The sequence below is a fragment of the Dama dama genome, chromosome 9 (assembly GCF_033118175.1).
Source record: "Dama dama isolate Ldn47 chromosome 9, ASM3311817v1, whole genome shotgun sequence".
Classification (NCBI taxonomy): domain Eukaryota; kingdom Metazoa; phylum Chordata; class Mammalia; order Artiodactyla; family Cervidae; genus Dama; species Dama dama.
Genome location: NC_083689.1, coordinates 14292560 through 14312623, shown reverse-complemented (window position 1 = coordinate 14312623; position 20064 = coordinate 14292560). Strand labels below are relative to the sequence as shown.

The 20064-nt window shown below is 40.6% G+C and overlaps 1 protein-coding gene across 7 annotated transcripts in view; it reads right to left on the bottom strand.

The window, feature by feature from the left end:
- Positions 1-20064, bottom strand: part of LOC133061814 (adhesion G protein-coupled receptor E2-like) — a 77720-nt gene that overhangs the window by 36038 nt on the left and 21618 nt on the right. For 5 of the 7 annotated variants that reach the window (XM_061150033.1, XM_061150032.1, XM_061150034.1 and 2 more), the window contains 6 exons: positions 17585-17782; positions 17081-17316; positions 8470-8536; positions 8016-8107; positions 6851-7019; positions 6655-6765 (listed from right to left, as the gene is read on the bottom strand). In XM_061150033.1, coding sequence (XP_061006016.1) covers positions 6655-6765; positions 6851-7019; positions 8016-8107; positions 8470-8536; positions 17081-17316; positions 17585-17782 — 873 coding nt within the window. Of the gene's footprint in view, positions 1-196; positions 4550-6654; positions 6766-6850; positions 7020-8015; positions 8108-8469; positions 8537-17080; positions 17317-17584; positions 17783-20064 lie in introns of those variants that run through there. The other 2 variants (XM_061150038.1, XM_061150039.1) reach the window with 2 other exon arrangements.

Below are 20064 nucleotides of genomic sequence, written 5' to 3'. Positions count from 1 at the left end.
ATTTTCCAGGCAAGAATACTGGAGCCAGTGGCCATTTTCTTCTCCAGGGACTGAACTCAAGTCTGTTGCATCTCCTCTAATGGCAGGTGAATTCTTTACCACTGAGCCCCCTGGGAAGCTAACATGTTTACAGTAAGACTCAGAAATTCTGCTTGGTTTTTTTGAAGAAAATGAAAGCATATGTCCACACAAAGACTTAGTCACAAACATTTATAACAAGTTTATTCCTAGTAGACAAAATGGAGGAAAAACTGAAATATCCACTGATATATAATTATAAAAAAGTTGTAGTATATTCATACAATGAAATCTACTAAGCAATAAGAAGAAACTAACCACAGATACAAATGAAAATTTAAATGAATTCCAAAAATCTATTATGAATGGATAATGCCAGAAAGTTCCCATAATAGAAGCAATTTCTATGAAGTTATACCATAGTCAAAACCAATGCTAAGGTGATTCTAATCAGATCAGTTGTGCCTGTGCCAAAGAAGGGGCTTAGGATATACTGAATATGAAGCACGAGGGATTCTTCAGAGGAGAGGGAGATATCATATATCTTTTATGCAAATATTTGTGAGGACATTGCCTTAAAAAGAGTTTTGAAAGACTTTGAAGGATGACAAGTGAAAACAATGGACATCCTGAAAGGTCTTCTCTGAGTGGCCAGTCTACCTGTGTCTTAAACCATTTTCACTAGAGTAGCTTTTGTTTCCTCTTGATAGCAATTTCTAGCACATAATGGAAGACATCTTATCTTTTAAGGGTTGGCCTAAAGTCTGGAGGAAGTGTAAACTTGGACTCTAGGTAAAACCAACTCTGTACACATGCCTTCAGCTCCCCTGACTAGCTGGGGAGAGATGATTTACATGGGTGACATTCTACTACAGGAGATAATTCTTCCTGAAGCATAGCTCTGAGAAAACAAAGAAACCTCTCCCAGGGGTCAAATCAGAATCAGGGCACACATAATATTATTGCCTTACACCATATATTATCTCCTCATCTAAGGGCAGAGACTAATATGGAAATATACATTGCTCTGGAATTGAAGAACCCTTGGGGAATTTGTCTAAGGGATGTTGCTCAGTGATTCATCAAGCGGTTGCTACATATTGCATTAGTCAGCTTGGGATGCTGTAACAAAATATAAGAGATTGGGCAGCCTAATTAACAGAAATTTATTTCTCACATTTCTGGAGGATGGAAGCCTGAGCTCAGGTGCCAAAACAGTTGGGTTTTGGTGAGAGCACTATTTCTGGCTTTCACGTGGTTGCTTCCTCACCGTGCCTTCAAATGGCCTTTTCATGAGAGTGGAAACACAGAGAGAGAGAGAGAGAGAGGGAGAGTGATAAGCAAAGAGAAAGAGGAAGCTCTTTCTCTTCTTATAAGGCTACCAAGTGTATTAAATTATGACACCGCAGTTATGACTTCATTTAACCTGTTGTTTTGCTGTAAGTTACTTTTGTTTTAGGTTCAAAGGATTTGATAACAAAATAAACCACTCACTACACACAAGTAAACAATTTCAATTTTTAAAGAAGATTATTTGACTTCAATATGCAGTCATTTAAAGAAAAAAAAATAGAAACAATAGAGATAAGTAACATCATGCTGCTGCTGCTGCTAAGTCGCTTCAGTCATGTCCGACCCTGTGAGACCCCATAGACGACAGCCCAGCAGGCTCCCCCGTCCCTGGGATTCTCCAGGCAAAAACACTGGAGTGGGTTGAAGCAACAGCATATACATCACCAAATTGGGTCAACTGACATCCAGAACTAAACAGGGCTGAAAAGTCCCTTGGGCTTCCCCTGTGGCTCAGCTGGTAAAGAAAAGTCCCTCATTAAATGAAATCTGGAGCCCCAGTGGGGAAACTCTCCTGGGCGGTTCATACACTCCATGGTGAGTTTTATGATTGTAGTTTTGGAGGTTCTCACTTATAATCCCAGGCTGCAAACTGATACTATCATCAGTTTGTACACAAAATGCAGCCCTGGTTTTACTTTAACCATTTTGAAATTTTGTTTTCTTGTGAGTCATAAGATTTCATTAAACCTTGAGTGGTTGATTTGACCTCCAGGGGCTCAAAAATTTCACATCCCACTCTCTTTCTTATCAAAAGTGCTGACTGACTAGCTGTGCTTGTGGGTAGGCATGGGGTCCGAGCAGTGTCCAGGGAGGTCAGAAGCAAGGTTAGAGACCTGCTTTCCTGCTTCTGAAGCCTGAATAAGACTTCCTCCAATTTAATTTTCCCAAAAGCTGTATCAAATCCTACCTAGAATCTCTATCTCCAAATATAGTCATGTCACTTTGGGGACTTGAATTTGAACACATGAATTTTGAGGGGACACAATTCAGTCTGTAGCACATATCTCAAGTGTGACAGGCACTGTGTTAGGAATGGAGGAATAAAAATTGTGCACTTTTGGTTGAGTGAGGGTACATAGAATTTACAATAATCACACTATAATTATTTATTATACCATTTGACTCTCAGGTGACAATCTATTTCCCTCACTTAAAAGTTCATAGACACCAGATCACTCTGGTTTAGAATCTTAACAATATACCTTGACTTTTATTAACATAAAAAGGAAAGGAAAGAATCAGTGCTTTATCAAGGTATACTGGGTTGTCGTTGTTTAGTTGCTAAACCATGTTAGACTCTTTTCTGACCCCATGGACCATAGCCTGCTAGGCTCCTGTATCCATGGGGTTTCCCAGGCAAGAATACTGGAATAGGTTGCCATTTTCTTCTCCAGAGGATCTTCCCAACCCACAGATTGAACCTGTGTCTCTGGTATTGGCAGGTGGATACTTTACCACTGAGCCACATGGGAATCCCAGACTGGGTTAGGGAATGGCTTTTAATACAATAGATAGATCACAGTCACTTATTTCTATCCAAACATTTTGGATTCTTCCCTTTTGCTTCAAGGGAGTTTTTATTTTTATTTTATTTTTTCCCATTTATTTTTATTAGTTGGAGGTTAATTACTTTACAATATTGTAGTGGTTTTTCCCATACATTGACATGTCAGACTGACAAGTTTCTACCTTGTCTCTTTAAACTGTGCTGAAGAAAATAGGAGAAGAAACAGAAAAAAGATCCAGCAGAGCTTCTTCCCAGTGTGTACCTCTTCCCTCTTCCCTTTCAACTAGTCATCACCCTATATTATCACTTTTGTTCTCTAATATATCCTAAATATTCCCTCCTTAGAAAGGTTTTTCCTCATCTTTTGTTATCCCCAACTGAATTCCATCCCTCTGTGATATGTTTTCACACTGATCACTTATTTTCCATCATAGTGTAGAAAAACAGCACAGTGATTTGGATGGGTGGGTGGGGGTTGTTGGCAGTATTCTACCAAATGAACACCTTTGCTTGACTCCGAACTTGGACTTTGTCATTGACTTAGATTTTCATGTTATTATTATTAAAAATATTACTATAATTCCTTGAATGTCATATGATTAACTGTAAGCCTCATGAATGACTCAATGGCATGAGTTCAGTTCAGTTGCTCAGTTGTGTCTAACTGTTTGTGACCTCATGGACTGCAGCACACCAGGCCTCCCTGTCCATCACCAACTCCCGGAGTTTACTAAAACTCATGTCCCATTGAGTCGGTGATGTCATCTAACCATCTCATCCTCTGTTGTCCCCTTCTCCTCTCACCTTAAATCTTTTTTTTCCATTTATTTTTATTAGTTGGAGGCTAATTACTTTACAATATTGTAGTGGTTTTTGTCACCTTCAGTCTTTCTTGGTGGCATAATAGATTGTTAATGTTCACTTGCCCTCATCTTACTGAAATTACCAGATTTAACTGTGACGACCCCATGAAACTTTCCATGGCAAACATCCAATGATTGTTGCACAATGGACCCACTCAGTGGATGGTGTTCCCTTTTATTAATGTGCACTGTCAGTTAGTTAAAAGGGTCCTCATGATAAATACACACAGTAATTCTCTCTTGGATCAGGTGAGATCAAGGACATTTCTCATCTGTTTGGGTCAGGCTCCTATAGTGTCAACTCAAGGTGTTCGATTGTGTCCTTCAAGTCTTAGAAGAACAAATTGAATGTCATAGCCACATAAGTTAACTTTTAATGATATCCTGCATCTTGTAAGCTACTCTGAGAAGTCCAGTGAGATAGGAGACATGACTCGAGCTCCCATGTACACCCTAAAGGGGAAAATCTGGCACAAGTATTTGCTTTCTTTTAATATCCTAGCAAGTAAGAATCACATCCATCAGAGCAAAAACACCAAGGAACATTTCACTCAATGAGATCCTATAGGAATTCACATTCATAAGTCACAAAAAGTTACAAATGCTTTTCCTCAATATATTCAAGTCTGTCTCATCAAAGCGGATGAGAAACCACAATCATCTCATGGAGGCTTCGTGAGTGATTCCATCTCCTTGCTTTTTTAGGGAGAGCTTCCAATTTTGTCCACCATTCAAGGAAGTAATTGGATGGGAGAACGTGGATGTTTCCATGACATTATTTGGGTGAGCCACCGCATCTTCATAGGTGCTGGGGGATATGGAAGAGCACAATGGGCTATTTTCATTTGTAAATTTTAGGGGAATCGGTGGGGAAAACAATATAAGAAAAGTTTAATGATCAAGAGACTTTCTAAGAAAGATTCTTGATTTTTTGGAGGAAAGAATTTTTGGAGGAAAGTCAGATTAAGGAAAAGGATGAAATTAGGTACAATGCTGACACACAGTTGGCTGTACCCAGGAGAAGGCGGGCCAATTACATTCTTCTGAGCATGTATGTTGATTGCTCAGTCATGTCCTACTTTTTGCAACCCCATGGACTATAGCCCAGCCAGGCTCCTCTGTCCATGGGATTCTCCAGGAAAGAATACTGGACTGGGTAGCCATTACCATCTCTGGGGGATCTTCCCTATCCAGGGATTGAACCCAGGTATCCTTCATCACAGGCAGATTCTTTACCATCTGAGTCACTGGAAATCTCATAAGCAACATGGAACCAGGAAACCATACACAGGTTGCAGAATTTTTTTTCTGTTTGGATTCTCAGAAGAGACAGAGCTGCAGCCTCTCCTTTTTGGGCTGTTCCTGTTCTTGTACCCGATCACCTTCTTTGGGAACCTTCTCATTATCCTGACCATTGTTGCTGGCTCCCACCTCCACACACCCATGTATTTCTTCCTCTCCAACCTATTCTTTGTAGACATCTGTTTCATCTCGACATCCATTCCAAAGATGCTGTGGAATGTCCAGATAAAGAGCAAAGCCAAACCTATCAAGACTGCCTCTGCCAGTTATACTCTTTGGTGCTCTTTAAGCTTTGGATTACTTTCTCCTAAATGCAGTGGCCCATGACTGGTTTGTAGCCATCTGTCAGCCCTTGGATTACACAGTCATCATGATCCCCCAGCTCTGTGGCCTCCTGCTTCTGGTATGCTGGTTATTAAGTGTTCTGGACTCTTTGTTAAATGGTTTTCTTGTGTTTCAGCTCTCCTTCTGTGCTGACATGATAATCCCCCACTTTTTCAGAGAAAGCAATCAGGTGCTTCAACATACCTGTTCTGACAATTTTTCAAATCACCTAGTGCTGTATTTTGCATCTGGTCTGGTGAGTTTTATTTCATTCACTAGTACCCTTTTCTTTTACTCTAAGATTCTTTTCTCTATGCTGAGAATTTCATCAGTTAGAGGCAAGTATGCAAACTAGTACAGCCGCTATGGAAAACAGTGTGGAGATTTCTTAAAAAACTGGAAATAGAGCTGCCATATGACCCAGCAATCCCACTTCTGGGCATATACACTGAGGAAACCAGATCTGAAAGAGACACGTGCACCCCAATGTTCATCACAGCCCTGTTTATAATAGCCAGGACATGGAAGCAACCTAGATGCCCATCAGCAGACCAATGGATAAGGAAGCTGTGGTCCATATGCACTATGGAATATTACTCAGCCATTAAAAAGAATTCATTTGAATCAGTTCTAATGAGATGGATGAAACTGGAGCCCATTATACAGAGTGAAGTAAACCAGAAAGGTAAAGACCATTACAGTATACTAACACATATATATGGAATTTAGAAAGATGGTTATGATAACCCTATATGCAAAACAGAAAAAGAGACACAGATGTACAGAACAGACTTTTGAACTCTGTGGGAGAAGGTGAGGGTGGGATGTTTCAAGAGAACAGCATCGAAACATGTATACTATCTAGGGTGAAACAGATGACCAGCCCAGGTTGGATGCATGAGGAAGTGCTCAGGGCTGGTACACTGGGAAGACCCAGAGGAATCGGGTGGAGAGGGAGGTGGGAGGGGGGATCGGGATGGGGAATACATGTAAACCCATGGCTAATTCATGTCAATATATGACAAAAACAACTACAATATTGTAAAGTAATTAGCCTCCAACAAATAAAAATAAATGAAAAAAAAAAAAAAAAAAGAAATGCAATGAGCAGAAGTAAGAGGAAGACATTCTTTCATGACAGAGGAATGTCCTGAGTGAGTTTAGATGTAAACCAGTGTGAGTCATCGTAAGTTATCACCTGCTTTATACCCAATTGTCCAGTATGATAGGCATGTACTGCTCAATGAATCAATCAGTGAAGTGCTCTGAGGCAATGCATGCTCTTACCTCACTGTGTTTAGAGGGTTCCAACATGGCCCTGCTGGAGAGTGTGTACTCCTCAGACTCAGTTTTCTTTTTCTTGATCCCTTTGAACCATATCTTGTATTGCTCTTGCACCTATAGAGACAAAGCATGCTCTGAATCAGCTCACAGAGACAAATGAGGATGAGAAGAGTCCTGAGCAGGAGTTAGACAGTGGTACCTGCTGGCTGAGGAGGCAGTACACCAGGAAGATGAAGAAACCCTGCAGGCTGTTGATGATGGTGAAGAGGTAGGCCATGACTTGTGGAGCTGGTCCCACCTGCAGGATTCCCAGACACCATGTACATCCCAAGATAAAGAGCTGAGCTGTGGCTTTGAATGTTAGCATCCTGAGTAGGAGGACAAAAAAGGTTCACAATGCACCCTGATCAACACAGTCAAGTCCATCTCTTTTCAACTCAAAGAATGCCTGTGACTAAGTTGTGGCCATCCTGACCTTTACTGTAAACGATTATCTAAAAGAATTTTTCTTTTTTTTTTGGTTCCGGAATGGCATATTATCTTAGACTGAAGTTGGTAGTGAAACTTCACAATGTGGCTTTCAGTAATAGGATGAATATTCCCAGTTTCAATCAACTAATATTACTGTGGATGCTCTGTGCACATGGCTTTGTGCTGGTCCTGTGCATTAAAAATAACAAAGGCAAGATTTCTGATTTCACAAACCTTACCACCTAGTGGGAAGAGAAATACAAATGGTCAATTATACTTGTGAAATTGAAGGTCCCTCTGCCCTGGTCCCTCCAATGATGCCCCTATCTTTTTCATCTCCATGAATTGACCCAGAGCAAGCTTTGTCAGACAATTCATTCTGTGTAAGTGAAAAGAAAGAAAAGGATATCCTTGGCTTCTTAGAAGTTATGATATGTGGATGATCAACCTGAATTCACCAGGAAGAGCAGGGCAGATGAGGGTAGCAGGACAAACATGAGTAAAGACATGGGCATGAAAGGGCATGCTGGGGCCTGTGTCAGGTATGTAAGCGATTTATAAGGATATACATATTCTCAGGACTTTTCTCATAGGGTCATGGTGGTAATACTGTTTATCAGAACAAAATCAATTTCCTCAGTATCTAAGATAGTTCCATTCTTGGGTTAAAGATGAATGGAATATTTTTGACTTGGCTATCAGCAACAAAACAGTATTCGAGCTTCCAAGAAGGGTGGCTGAACTCCTCCTCTCAAGTCCCCTTGAAACCCTGTGAAGGGACATCAGGAGCTTGGAACTCTATGTCCTTGCTCCTGGACCATGCTTTTTAATGGTGCGGGGTTGAGGGGTTGCGGTCGGATAGGGTGGCAATGTGCACCTCTGATGTATCTCACCTAGTCTTCCGGAGAGTAGACACATCACTGTTGAGTGAGGAGAGCTTCTTTTTCACAATCCAGAATGTTATCAGGAAGAAAACTAAATTAATCTGCAGAAACATCACAAGTGGTATTAAGTGCATCCACATCTGCTAATCCTTCCTTGTGGCTCATCCAACATCTAAATCAGCAGGTAGGAAGGGTTTGTATTTCGTAACAGTCATAGAAAACCAGACCGAACACCCAGTAACTCAGTTTGCATGGGGATTTACATGTTTAAACACGGAGAGTGCCATGTCTAAGGAAATGCTCCTTCCTGGTTTTAAAATGGAAATTTCTGCATCCTGGGACCCTCTCACTCCTGAGCTAACAAGAATAATCGGTCACCCTGTCCGTAGCCTTCTTTTTGCTTGTGCTTTTAATTTACCCTCAGCCAGGGAGGAAAGATCCTCTGATGTCATCCATTACTCACAAAGAAGATGGTGCAGACAGGGCCAAGAAATGTCCATACAAATCCTTTTTCTGTGCTGAGCCAGCATCTAAGAGAGGTGGTTGAGAATCAAGAGTATATTAGCCTTTGTGGATAAAGAATTGATAGATGAACATATCTCTCATTCCTCAAAGTCTTTCCTGACTCCTTTATTATTATTAATCATAGTTATTATTGTTTTTTTTTTTTCTGGTCAGAATATTTCACATAAGATCACCCTTGGCACATTTCAATACACAACACAATATTAGCTATAGGCACTATGCTCTATAGGAGACTTCCTGAACTTATTATTTTATATAACTGAAAGCTTATGTATGTCCTTGGTATTAGTAAAGGCCATGGGTGTATACGTATTTCCAATTTGTCAGGTTATACACATTAAGCATGTGCAGTTTTCCCCATGTAAATCACAATGTAAAAAAGTGGTTTTAAATGAATATAAATTTATTTTAAAAAGCCCTTTTAAGTCTTGGCCCTCATATGCTGGCAGATAAAAAATGTACATGTTTTAAAGAAAAAATCAATAAAAATTAACTTATGGTTTATGAGACAAATATAGAGTCTCCCTTTCTCTATCAGGGTCAGTACTTGGCTCTGAAGATCTAGTTATGATTAAAAGAGTGATCTCTTTCTTCAAGGAGTTTCTAGCTCTGTAGGCTTGTTGATAGTTAGACAATAGAAACAATTAAAGTGATGAAACTTACAATCAAATATGAGGAGTTTTAGGAACACGTAGGTGGATCTATAACCTAGTTAGACCTGTAGGAGGTTCTGATACTGGGAAGGGTTCCCTGAGAGAATTCTGTTGTGTTTATGATGAGAGGTGAAGGATGAGTAGGTGTAGATAGGATGAAAAAGTTGGGGACAGACAAGAAGAGAGAGAGGGAGAGAGGGTGATTGACAGAGAGAGAGAACAACAGTAAGCCTGACACTGCTATGGCTGGGCTCATGTGCGTTATACAATTTATTCCTCATGACAACATAGGTAATCAAATGATTACAGATCAGGCATCTGAGGCACAAGGATACAGAGTCAGTAACTGAAGTTCACATTGGTAGAAATGGTAGAATTGGTACTTGATCCCAATTAGAAATTGTGTGAGATTTGGGAAGTGTTAGGATCATGTTAGTTGGATCCACCAGGAAGTACCAAAGAGAGAGCTACACAGACAGGGGTTGGTTTACTGCAGCCTGTGGTCCACACTGGGCTGCTGTCTGATTTTGGAAATGTGTTTTACCGGGTCAGAGTTACACTCATTTTCTTATATCTTTTCTGTGGCTGCTTTTGAACTACAAGGACAGAGGTGAAAAACTGCAACTGAGACTGTTTGACCCACAAAACCAAAGTATCTACTATCTTGCATTTTATAGGGAAAGTTTTCTGACTTTTTTGCTAAACTATCTAGAAAGGCCAGTGATCCAGAAACCATCTGATGCAGGTTGACATCAATTTTAACCAGCATAAGAATTTGTTGTGAGTTGTTCAGTTGCTAAGTCGTATCAAACTACTTGTGACCCCTAGAACTGCAGCGTGCCAAGGTTCCCAGTCCTTCACTATCTCCCTGAGTTTGCTCAAACTCATGTCACCTAGTTGGTGATGCTATCCAACCATTTTGCCCTTGTCACCCACTTCTCCTGCCCTCAATCTTTCCCAGAAACAGTCTTTTCCAAGGAGTCAGCTCTTTGCACCAGGTGGCCAAAGTATTGGAGCTTCAGCATCATCCTCCCAGTGAATGTTCAGGGTTGGTTTCCTTTAAGATTGACTGGTTTGATCTCCTTGCTATCCAAGGCAGTCTCAAGAGTCTTCTACAGCACCACAATTCGAAAGCATCAATTTTTGGCATTCAGATTTTTTTATGGTCCAGCATAGGAATTTATTGTGAGTACCAGTGTGCATTTGATCACATCTCTGCCACCAACAGCCTAATTTTAAAATGGCACAGGACTAAAGAGACATTTTCTAAAGAAGTCATTGAGATGATCAGCAGGCACATGAAAAATGTTCAATATCATTAAAGTTAGGGAAATGTAAATCAAAACCACAGCGAGACATTCCAGCACACTTGTTAGAATGGCTCTTATCAAACACACATGTAATAATCACTGTCAGTGAGAATGTGGAGAAAAAGGAACTCTTATACACTGTTGCTAGGAATGTAAACTGATGCAATCACTATGGAAGACAGTATTGAGACCTTCAGAAACATTAAGAATAGAGCTACTATGTGATCCAGCTATCCCGTGCCTGGGTAATTATAAAGACTACAAAAACACTAACTCAAAATTATGTGCAGACTTTTATGTTCACTGCAGCATTATTTGCAACGGCAAAGATATGGAGGGATACTAAGTGCCTATCAAAGGATAAAGAGGATGTGATACACACACATACACACCAGCCATGCAGTACTACCTAGCCGTAAAAATGAGGAAATCTTCCTATTTGTTACAACATGAATGGATGCTGGGTTTATTATGCTAAGTGAAAGAAGTCAGATGGAGAAAGACAAATACAGTCTGATTTCATTCACATGTGGAATATAACAAACCAATAAACAAACAAAGTAAATGAACTACCTAAACCAAACAAATGCTCTCTCCCCATAGATGAAGATAATAGAGTCCCGACAGAGGAGAAAAGATGAGCTTGGGGAGAGGTGAAATGGGCAAAGTGGTTCGACTGTATGGTGATGGATGGAAATCCAATTATCAGTGGTAAACAGATTGTAGAGTATAAAACATAGAAATGTGTCATACACGTAAAACATGTAGAGCATTGCAGAACAATATTGACACAATTGAAAGAATATATCAATGGAGAAAAGACAATCTTTTCAGTAAGTGATTCTGGGAAAACTAGACAGCTACTTGTAAAGGAATGATATTAAACACTCCCTAACATCATATACAAAAATAAACTCAAAATGTATTAAAGACCTAAATGTAAGGCCAGACATTATAAAACTCTTAGAGGAAAACATAAGTAGAACTCTCTTTCACATAAATTACAGCAAGATCTTTTTATCCCATTCTTCTCCTAGAGTAATGAAAATAAAATTAAAATAAAAAATGGGACCTAATTAAACTTAAAAGCTTTTGCATAGCAAAGGAAACCATAAACAAGATGAAAAGACAGCCCTCATAATGGGAGGAGATATTTGCAAATGATGCAAATGAAACAACTGACAAAGGACTAATCTCCAAAGTGTACAGGGTTCATGTACACAGCTCTCTCTCTCCTTCTCTCTCTCTCTCTCTCTCCATATATATATATATATATATATATATATATATATATATATATATATATATATATATATATAAAAACCAGTAACAAATGGGAGAAAGACCTAAAGAGACATTTCTTCAAAAAAAAAATACATAGTGAAAAACACACATGAAAAGATGCTCAACATCACTAATTATTAGAGAAGTGAATATAAAAACCACAATGAGGTACCACCTCACACCAGCCAGAATGGCCATCATCAAAAAGTCTGCAGAAAATAAATGTTGGGGAGGGAGTGGAGAAAAGGTAATCCTGCCACACTAATCCTGGGAATGTACATTGGTACAGTCACTATGGAGAACAATATGGACATTCCTTAAAAAACAAATAGAGCTACCATATAATCTAGGACTCCCACTCTGGCATATATCTGGAGAAACACATGGCTTAAAAAGATAATTGCACCCCAATGTTCTTTGCAGTACTATTTGTAATAGCCAGAACATGGAAGCAATCTAAATGTCCATCAATAGAGGAATGGATAAAGAAGAAGTGGTACATGTATACAATGGAATGCTATTCAGCTATAGAAAAGAGTGAATCAGTGCCATTTGTGACAACATGGATGGATCTAGAGATTGTCATGCTGAGTGAAGTAAGGCAGACAGAGAAAGACAGATATCATAATATATTTCATTCCAATCCCAAAGAAGGGAAATGCCAAAGAGTGTTCAAACTACTGTACAATTGTGCTCATTTCACAAGCTAGCAATGTTATGCTCAAAATCCTTCAAGCTAGGCTTCAGCAGTATGTGAACCAAGAAGTTCCAGATGTACAAACTGGGTTTCAAAGAAGTAGAGGAACCAGAGATCAAATTGCCAACACCCGCTGGATCATGGGGAAGCAAGGGAATTCCAGAATAACATCTACTCCTGCTTCATTGACTACACTGAAGCCTTTGTCTGTGTACATCACAACATATTGTGGAAAATTCTTAATGAGATGGGGGTACCAGACCACCATACCTATACCATACCTGTCTCCTGAGACATGTGTATGTAGGTAAGAAGCAATAGATAGAACTGGACATGGAACAACCGAATGGTTCAAAATTGGGGAACGACTACATTAAGGCTGAGAATACATCATGCAAGATACCAGGCTGGATGAATCATAAGCTGGAATCAAGCCTGCAGGGAGAAATATCAACAACCTCAGATATGCAGATGACACCACTCTAATGGCAGAAAGTGAAGAGAAACTAAAGAGTCTCTTGATGAGAGTGAAAAAGGAGAGTGAAAAAGCTGGCTTGAAACTCAACATTAAAAAATACTAACACCATGGCATCCTGTCCCATCACGTGGTGGCAAATAGAAGCAGAAACAGATTTTCAGTGACAGATTTTCTTGGGCTCCCAAACCACTGTGGATGGTGACTACAGCCATGAAATTAAAAGGCGCTTGCTCCTTGGAAGGAAAGCTGTGGCAAACCTAGACAGCATATTGAGAAACAAACAGCATTTTGCTGTCAAAGGTTCATATAGTTAAAGCTATAGTTTTTCCAGTAGTCATGCATGGGTATGAGAGTTGGATCATAAAGAGGGCTGAGTGCCAAAGAATTGATACTTTCAAACTGTGGTGCAGGAGAAGACTCTTGAGAGTCCCTTGAATTGCAAGGAGATCAAACTGATCAATCCTAAAGGAAATCAACCCTGAATATTAACTGGAAGGACTAAGGCTGAAGCTCCATTACCTTGACTACCTGATGTGAAAGCTGACTCATTGGAAAATATCCTGATGCTGGGAAAGATTGAAGGCAAAAGGAGGAGGGAGTGGCAGACGATGAAATGGTTAGATAGCATCACTGACGCAACTGATATAAACTTAAGCAAATTCAGGGAGATGGAGGAATCTCACGGGGCAACATAACAACAACAACAACAAAAAATCACCACAGAATACGTGCTGAGCCTCAGTTACTAGTGGAGAAGCAGCTCAGATGCTCAAGTCCACTGGCAGCTAGTGGGGGCTGGGTACAGAGGTTTGGGCTGCATGGCTGGTTCTTAGGGTAAGGACTGGGTTTGAATGCCCTGTGGACAATCAGAGGGGGCTAATGTAACACAGTAACCCAAACCATGTGAACACCAGAGAGACAAAGAAAGCCAAAGGACCTTTCCTGCAGGTAGGCTCAAGTGCTCCATGGTGACACCTAGTGAGCTCACAGAACAAATATTGTGCGCCAAGTGAAAACCAAAGGAGACTAAGCTGCTGCCATTTATGACCCTCCTTCCCTGGAGGCAGAGAGGTAATGGTGTGACAGCCAGAGCTGGAATGCAAGGGGCTGCTGCAATCTTGGCCCCAAGACTGCATTTCTCACCAAACTGTGAGCAGGCCGTCAGTCGATAACCACATCTTCCTTGGATCCTGGACAGTTCACATTGGCCAGGAGTGTCACAGCCTGAGACCAGCTCCCCAAAGGAGACACACAGCACACCTGGCATAGATGCTCAACAGATACATTGAGCAGCTTGGACTGGGGAGGTGCATAAGATGCATGGCCCACCTAGGACAGTGCACTCACTAAGCATCTGGTCGCCTGCGTTGCTTGGATCTGGGAAGGGCACAAAATGCACAGCACACCTGGGTCAGAACCTTATGGAGACCACCATCATCCTGATACCAAAACCAGACGAAAACCACAAAAAAGAAAACTACAGGCCAATATCACTGATGAACATAGATGTAAAAATACTCAACAAAATTCTAGCAAACAGAATCCAACAGAATATTAAAGAGATCATAGATCATGATCAAGTGGATTTTATTCCAGGGATGCAAGATATTCTCAAATCAAACAATGTGATACACCATGTTAACAAATTGAAAGATAAAAATTGTATGATTATTTCAATAGATGAAGATAATGCCTTTGACAAAATTCAACAACAATTTATGATAAAAACTCAAGAAAGTAGGCATAGAAGGAATATACCTCAACATAACAAAAACTATATATGACAAATTCACAGCAAACATTATTCTCAATGGCAAAAAATTGAAAACATTTCCTCTAAATCAGGAACAAGGCAAGGATGCTCACTCTTACCACTACTATTCAACATAATTTTGGAAGTCCTAGCCACAGCAATCAGAGAGGAAAAAGAAATAAAAGGAATCCAGATTGGAAAAGAAGTAAAACTGTCACTGTTTGCAGATGACATGATACTCTACATAGAAAACCGTAAAGATGCCATAAGAAAATTACTAGAGTTAATCAATGAATATAGAAAAGTTGCAGGGTATAAAATTAATACAGAGAAATCCCTTGCATTCCTATACACAAACAATGAAAAATCAGAAAGAGAAATCAAGGAAACAATCCTATACACTATTGCAACATTAAGAACAAAATACTTAGGAAAAAAACTTACCTAAAGAAACAGAAGACCTGTATATAGAAAACTATAAAATACTTATGAAAGAAATCAAAGATGACACAAATAGTTGGAGAAATATACCATGTTCATGGATTGGAAGAATCAATACAGTGAAAATGAGTATACTACCCAAAGCAATCTATAGATTCAGTGCAATCCCTATGAAAGTCCAATGCTATTTTTCACAGAACTAGAACAAATAATTTCACAGTTTGCATGGAAACACAAAAAACCTCAAATAGCCAAAGGAATCTTGAGAAAGAAGAATGGAACTGGAGGAAACAACATTCCTGACTTCAGACTATACTACAAAGCTACAGTCATCAAGACAGTATGGTACTGGAATAAAGAAATATAGATCACTGGAACAAAATTGAAAATCTGGAGATAAATCCATGCACATATAGACACCTTATTTTTGACAAAGGAAGCAGATATATACAATGGAGAAAAGATAGTCTCTTCAACAAGTGGTGCTGGGAAAACTGGTCAGCCACCTGTAAAAAAAAATGAAACTAGAACAGTCTCTAACACCATACACAAAAATAAACTCAAAATGGATTAACGAACTAAATGTTAAGATCAGAGACTATAAAACTATTAGAGGAAAGCATAGGCATAACAGTCTCTGACATAAATCACAGCAAGATCCTCTAAGACTCACCTCCCAGCATAATGGAGATAAAGCAGAAATAAACCAGTCACCTGATTAAACTTAAAAGCTTGTGCCCTATAAAGGAAGCTATAAGCAAGGTGAAAAGACAGCTTTCAGAATGGGAGAAAATAATAGCAAATAAAACAATTTACAAAGAATTAATCTCCAAAATATATAAGCAGTTCATGCAGCTCAGTACCAGACAAATGAACAACTCAATCAAAAAGTAGGCCAAAGAACTAAACAGATATTTCTCCATAGAAGACATACAGATGGCTAACAAACACATGAAAAGATGCTGAACATCTCATTATTAGAGAAATGCAAATCAAATCACTATGAGGTATCATCTCACCCTGGTCAGAATGGCCATTATCAAAAAGTCTGGAAACAATAAATGCTGGAGAGTGTGTAGAGAAAAGCGAACACTTTTACACTGTTGGTGGGAATGCAAACTGGTACAACCATTAAGGAGAACAGCGTGGAGATTCCTTTAAAACTGGGAATAGACTTGTCATATGACCCAGCAATCCCACTGTTGGGTATACTCCCCAAGGAAACCAGAATTGAAAGAGACTCATATACCCCGATGTTCACTGCAGCATTATTTACAATTGCCCGCACATGGAAGCAACTTAGATGTCCACCAGCAGATGAATAGATAAGGAAGGTGTGGTACATATACAGAGTGGAATATCACTCAGCTGTAAAAAGAAACTCATTTGAGTCAATTCTAGTGAGGTGGATGAAACTGGAGCCTATTATACAGAGTGAAGAAGTCAGAAAGAGAAAGACAAATACTGTGTATTAATGCCTAAATATGAAATTTAGAAAGATGGTAATAAAGATCTTATATGCAGGGCAGCAAAAGAGACACAGGTGTAAAGAATAGATTTTTTGGACTCTGCAGGAGAAGGGGACAGTGGGATGACTTGAAGGAATAGCATTGAAATATGTATATTACTACATGTAAAATAGATGACCAGGGCAAGTTCAATGCAAAGAGCAAGGCACACAAAGCCGATGCTCTGGTACAACCCAGAAGGATAGGGTGGGGAGGGATGAAGCAGGGGTGTTAAGGATGGGGGTACACATGTACACCTGTGGCTGATTCAGGTTGATGTATGGCAAAGCCACCACAATATTGTAAAGTAATTATCCTTAAATTAAAATGAATAAATTGAGAAAGATAAAATGAAAGTGCTATGTTGGTTCTATGATAGCCATAGTCATGCATTAGAAATTAGGATGGCGGGAATTTGCTTTCACCGTTTGGGTGTTCCGTAAAGATGAGGCCTGGATGCAGAAGAAATGGCCACAATCACAGCCGGGACTCCGTAGCCCACTGGGAACGTGAGTTTCTTCATGAACCTGTTGACACTGGAGTAGTTGACCACCGTCAGGTTGCGGGCAGTGAGGAAGAGCTGCAGACCCTCCAGCAGCATCCAGGTGAAGGAGGCCAGGTAGAGATAGTGTAAGGCACCCGCGATGATGGTACACAGCACCTGGAGGAGGAAGAAGATGTCACCAGGATGGTTTGTCAGGATGGAGCATGGCCCTAGGGCTTCTATAACTTGCCACTGGGGATAACTCTGATGTAAATGAATGAATTATCAATTGAATGTTTGCTTTCTAGTTGTGTCAGTCCATGTGAATTGGCTACTTATCCATCTAACATTACCTGGAATCCCATTATATTAAGGAGTCCAATGCAGTATGGCCCCATGAACTCAGCATCCCTGGGGCAGTGGTATTCTGGGACAGTATATGTACCTTGTTCTCAGTTCTGTCGATGGCTGTCAGGAAGAGCAGGTGGGCCAGGAAGAGGCAGAGTGAGAGTTGCAAGTGGAGCGAGGTGCTGGTGTTCTGGATGGCTTTGCATAGCAGGAAGGTGAGGACCGCCAGGAGGAGGCACAGCAGAGAAAGGCTCAGTCCCACGTAGGTGATCACAGTCAGTGTGGGATCCTCCTCCTGGGACCCAGAAGAGAGAAGATCAGTCATGCTTTCCTGCTGTGGGGTAATGACCCTTCCACCAATTTTATTTTTAGACATAGAGAAATCAGGAATGGAGGTGCTGAGTAGATTATGTTATGGATATGTTTATGGATATGTTATGTTAATGGATAACTTTCTCCCGGTTCAGAAATTTAGAAATTTATGGGATCTGAATGATAAAATCTGTGCATGGAAGGACTGAGGAATAAGAGAGTCCTAATGAAGACCATTAGGAGTTACCCCAACTCCGAGGCCAGGGGCAGCAGCCGAGAGGAGCAACCCCACGTCCAAGGAGCAGTGGCTGCATGGGCGCAGGAGGGCCGAGAGGAGTTACTGCACATTCAAGGTCAGGAGAGGCGGCCGTGATGAGATATCCCACGTCCAAGGTAAGAGAAACCCAAATAAGACAGTAGGTGTTGCGAGAGGACATCAGAGTGAAGACACACTGAAACCATAATCACAGAAAACTAGCCAATCTGATCACACGGGCCACAGCTTGTCTAACTCAGTGAAACTAAGCCATGCCGTGTGGGGCCACCCAAGACGGGAGGGTCATGGTGGAGAGGTCTGACAGAACGTGGTCCACTGGAGAAGGGAATGGCAAACCACTTCAGTATTCTTGCTTTGAGAATCCCATGAACAGTATGAGAAAGCAAAAAGATAGGACACTGAAAGATGAACTCACCAGATCGGTAGGTGCCCAATATGCTACTGGAGACCAGTGGAGAAATAACTCTAGAAAGAATGAAGGGATGAAGACAGAGCAAAAACAATACCCAGTTGTGGCTATGACTGGTGATAGAAGCAAGGTCTGATGCTGCAAAGAGCAATATTGCATAGGAACCTGGAATGTTAGGTCCAAGAATCAAGGCAAATTGGAAGTGGTCAAACAGGAGATGGCAAGAGTGAACGTTGACATTCCAGGAATCAGTGAGCTAAGATGGACTGGAAAAGGTGAATTTAATGCAGATGACCATTATATCTACTACTGTGGGCAGGAATCCCTTAGAAGAAATGGAGTAGCCATCATGGTCAACAAAAGAGTCCAAAATGCAGCACTTGGAGGTAATCTCAAAAATGACAGAATGATCTCTGTTCTTTTCCAAGGCAAACCATTCAATATCACGGTAATCCAAGTTTATGCCCCAACCAGTAACGCTGAAGAAGCTGAAGATGAACGGTTCCATGAAGACCTACAAGTCCTTTTAGAACTAACACTCAAAAAAGATGTCCTTTTCATTATAGAGGACTGGAATGTAAAACTAGGAAGTCAGGAAACACCTGGAGTAACAGGCAAACTTGGTCTTGGAGTACAGAATGAAGCAGGGCAAAGGCTAATAGAGTTTTCCGAAGAGAACACACTGGTCATAGCAAACACCCTCTTCCAACAACACAAGAGAAGACTCTACACATGGACATCACTAGATGGTCAACACTGAAATCAGATTGATTATATTCTTTGCAGCCAAAGATACAGAAGCTCTATACAGTCAGCAAAAACAAGACCAGGAGCTGACTGTGGCTCAGATCATGAACTCCTTATTGCAAAATTCAGACTTAAATTGAAGAAAGTAGGGAAAACCACTAGACCATTCAGGTATGGCCTATATTCAAATCCCTTATGATTATACATAGATGGGGAGACAGTAGAAATAGTGTCAGACTTTATTTTTTTGGGCTCCAAAATAACTGCAGATGGTGACTGCAGCCATGAAATTAAAAGACTCTTACTCCTTGGAAGGAAATTTATGACCAACCTAGATAGCATATTTAAAAGCAGAGACATTACTTTGCCAACAAAGGTCCGCCTAGTCAAGGCTATGGATTTTCCAGTGGTCATGTATGGATGTGAGAGTTGGACGGTGAAGAAAGCTGAGCACCAAAACATTGATGCTTTTGAACTGTGGTGTTGGAGAAGACTCTTGAGAGTCCCTTGGACTGCAAGGAGATCCAACCAGTCCATCCTAAAGGAGATCAGTCCTGGGTGTTCATTGAAAGGACTGATGCTGAAGCTGAAGTTCCAATACTTTGGCCACCTCATGCGAAGAGTTGACTCATTGGAAAAGACCCTGATCCTGGGAGGGATTGGGGGCAGGAGGAGAAAGGGATGACAGAGGATGAGGTGGCTGGATGGAACCACCGACTCGATGGACATGAGTTTGAGTAAACTCTGGGAGTTGGTGATGGACAGGGAGGCCTGGCGTGCTGCGATTCATGGGGTCGCAGAGTCGGACACGACTGAGCGACTCAAGTGAACT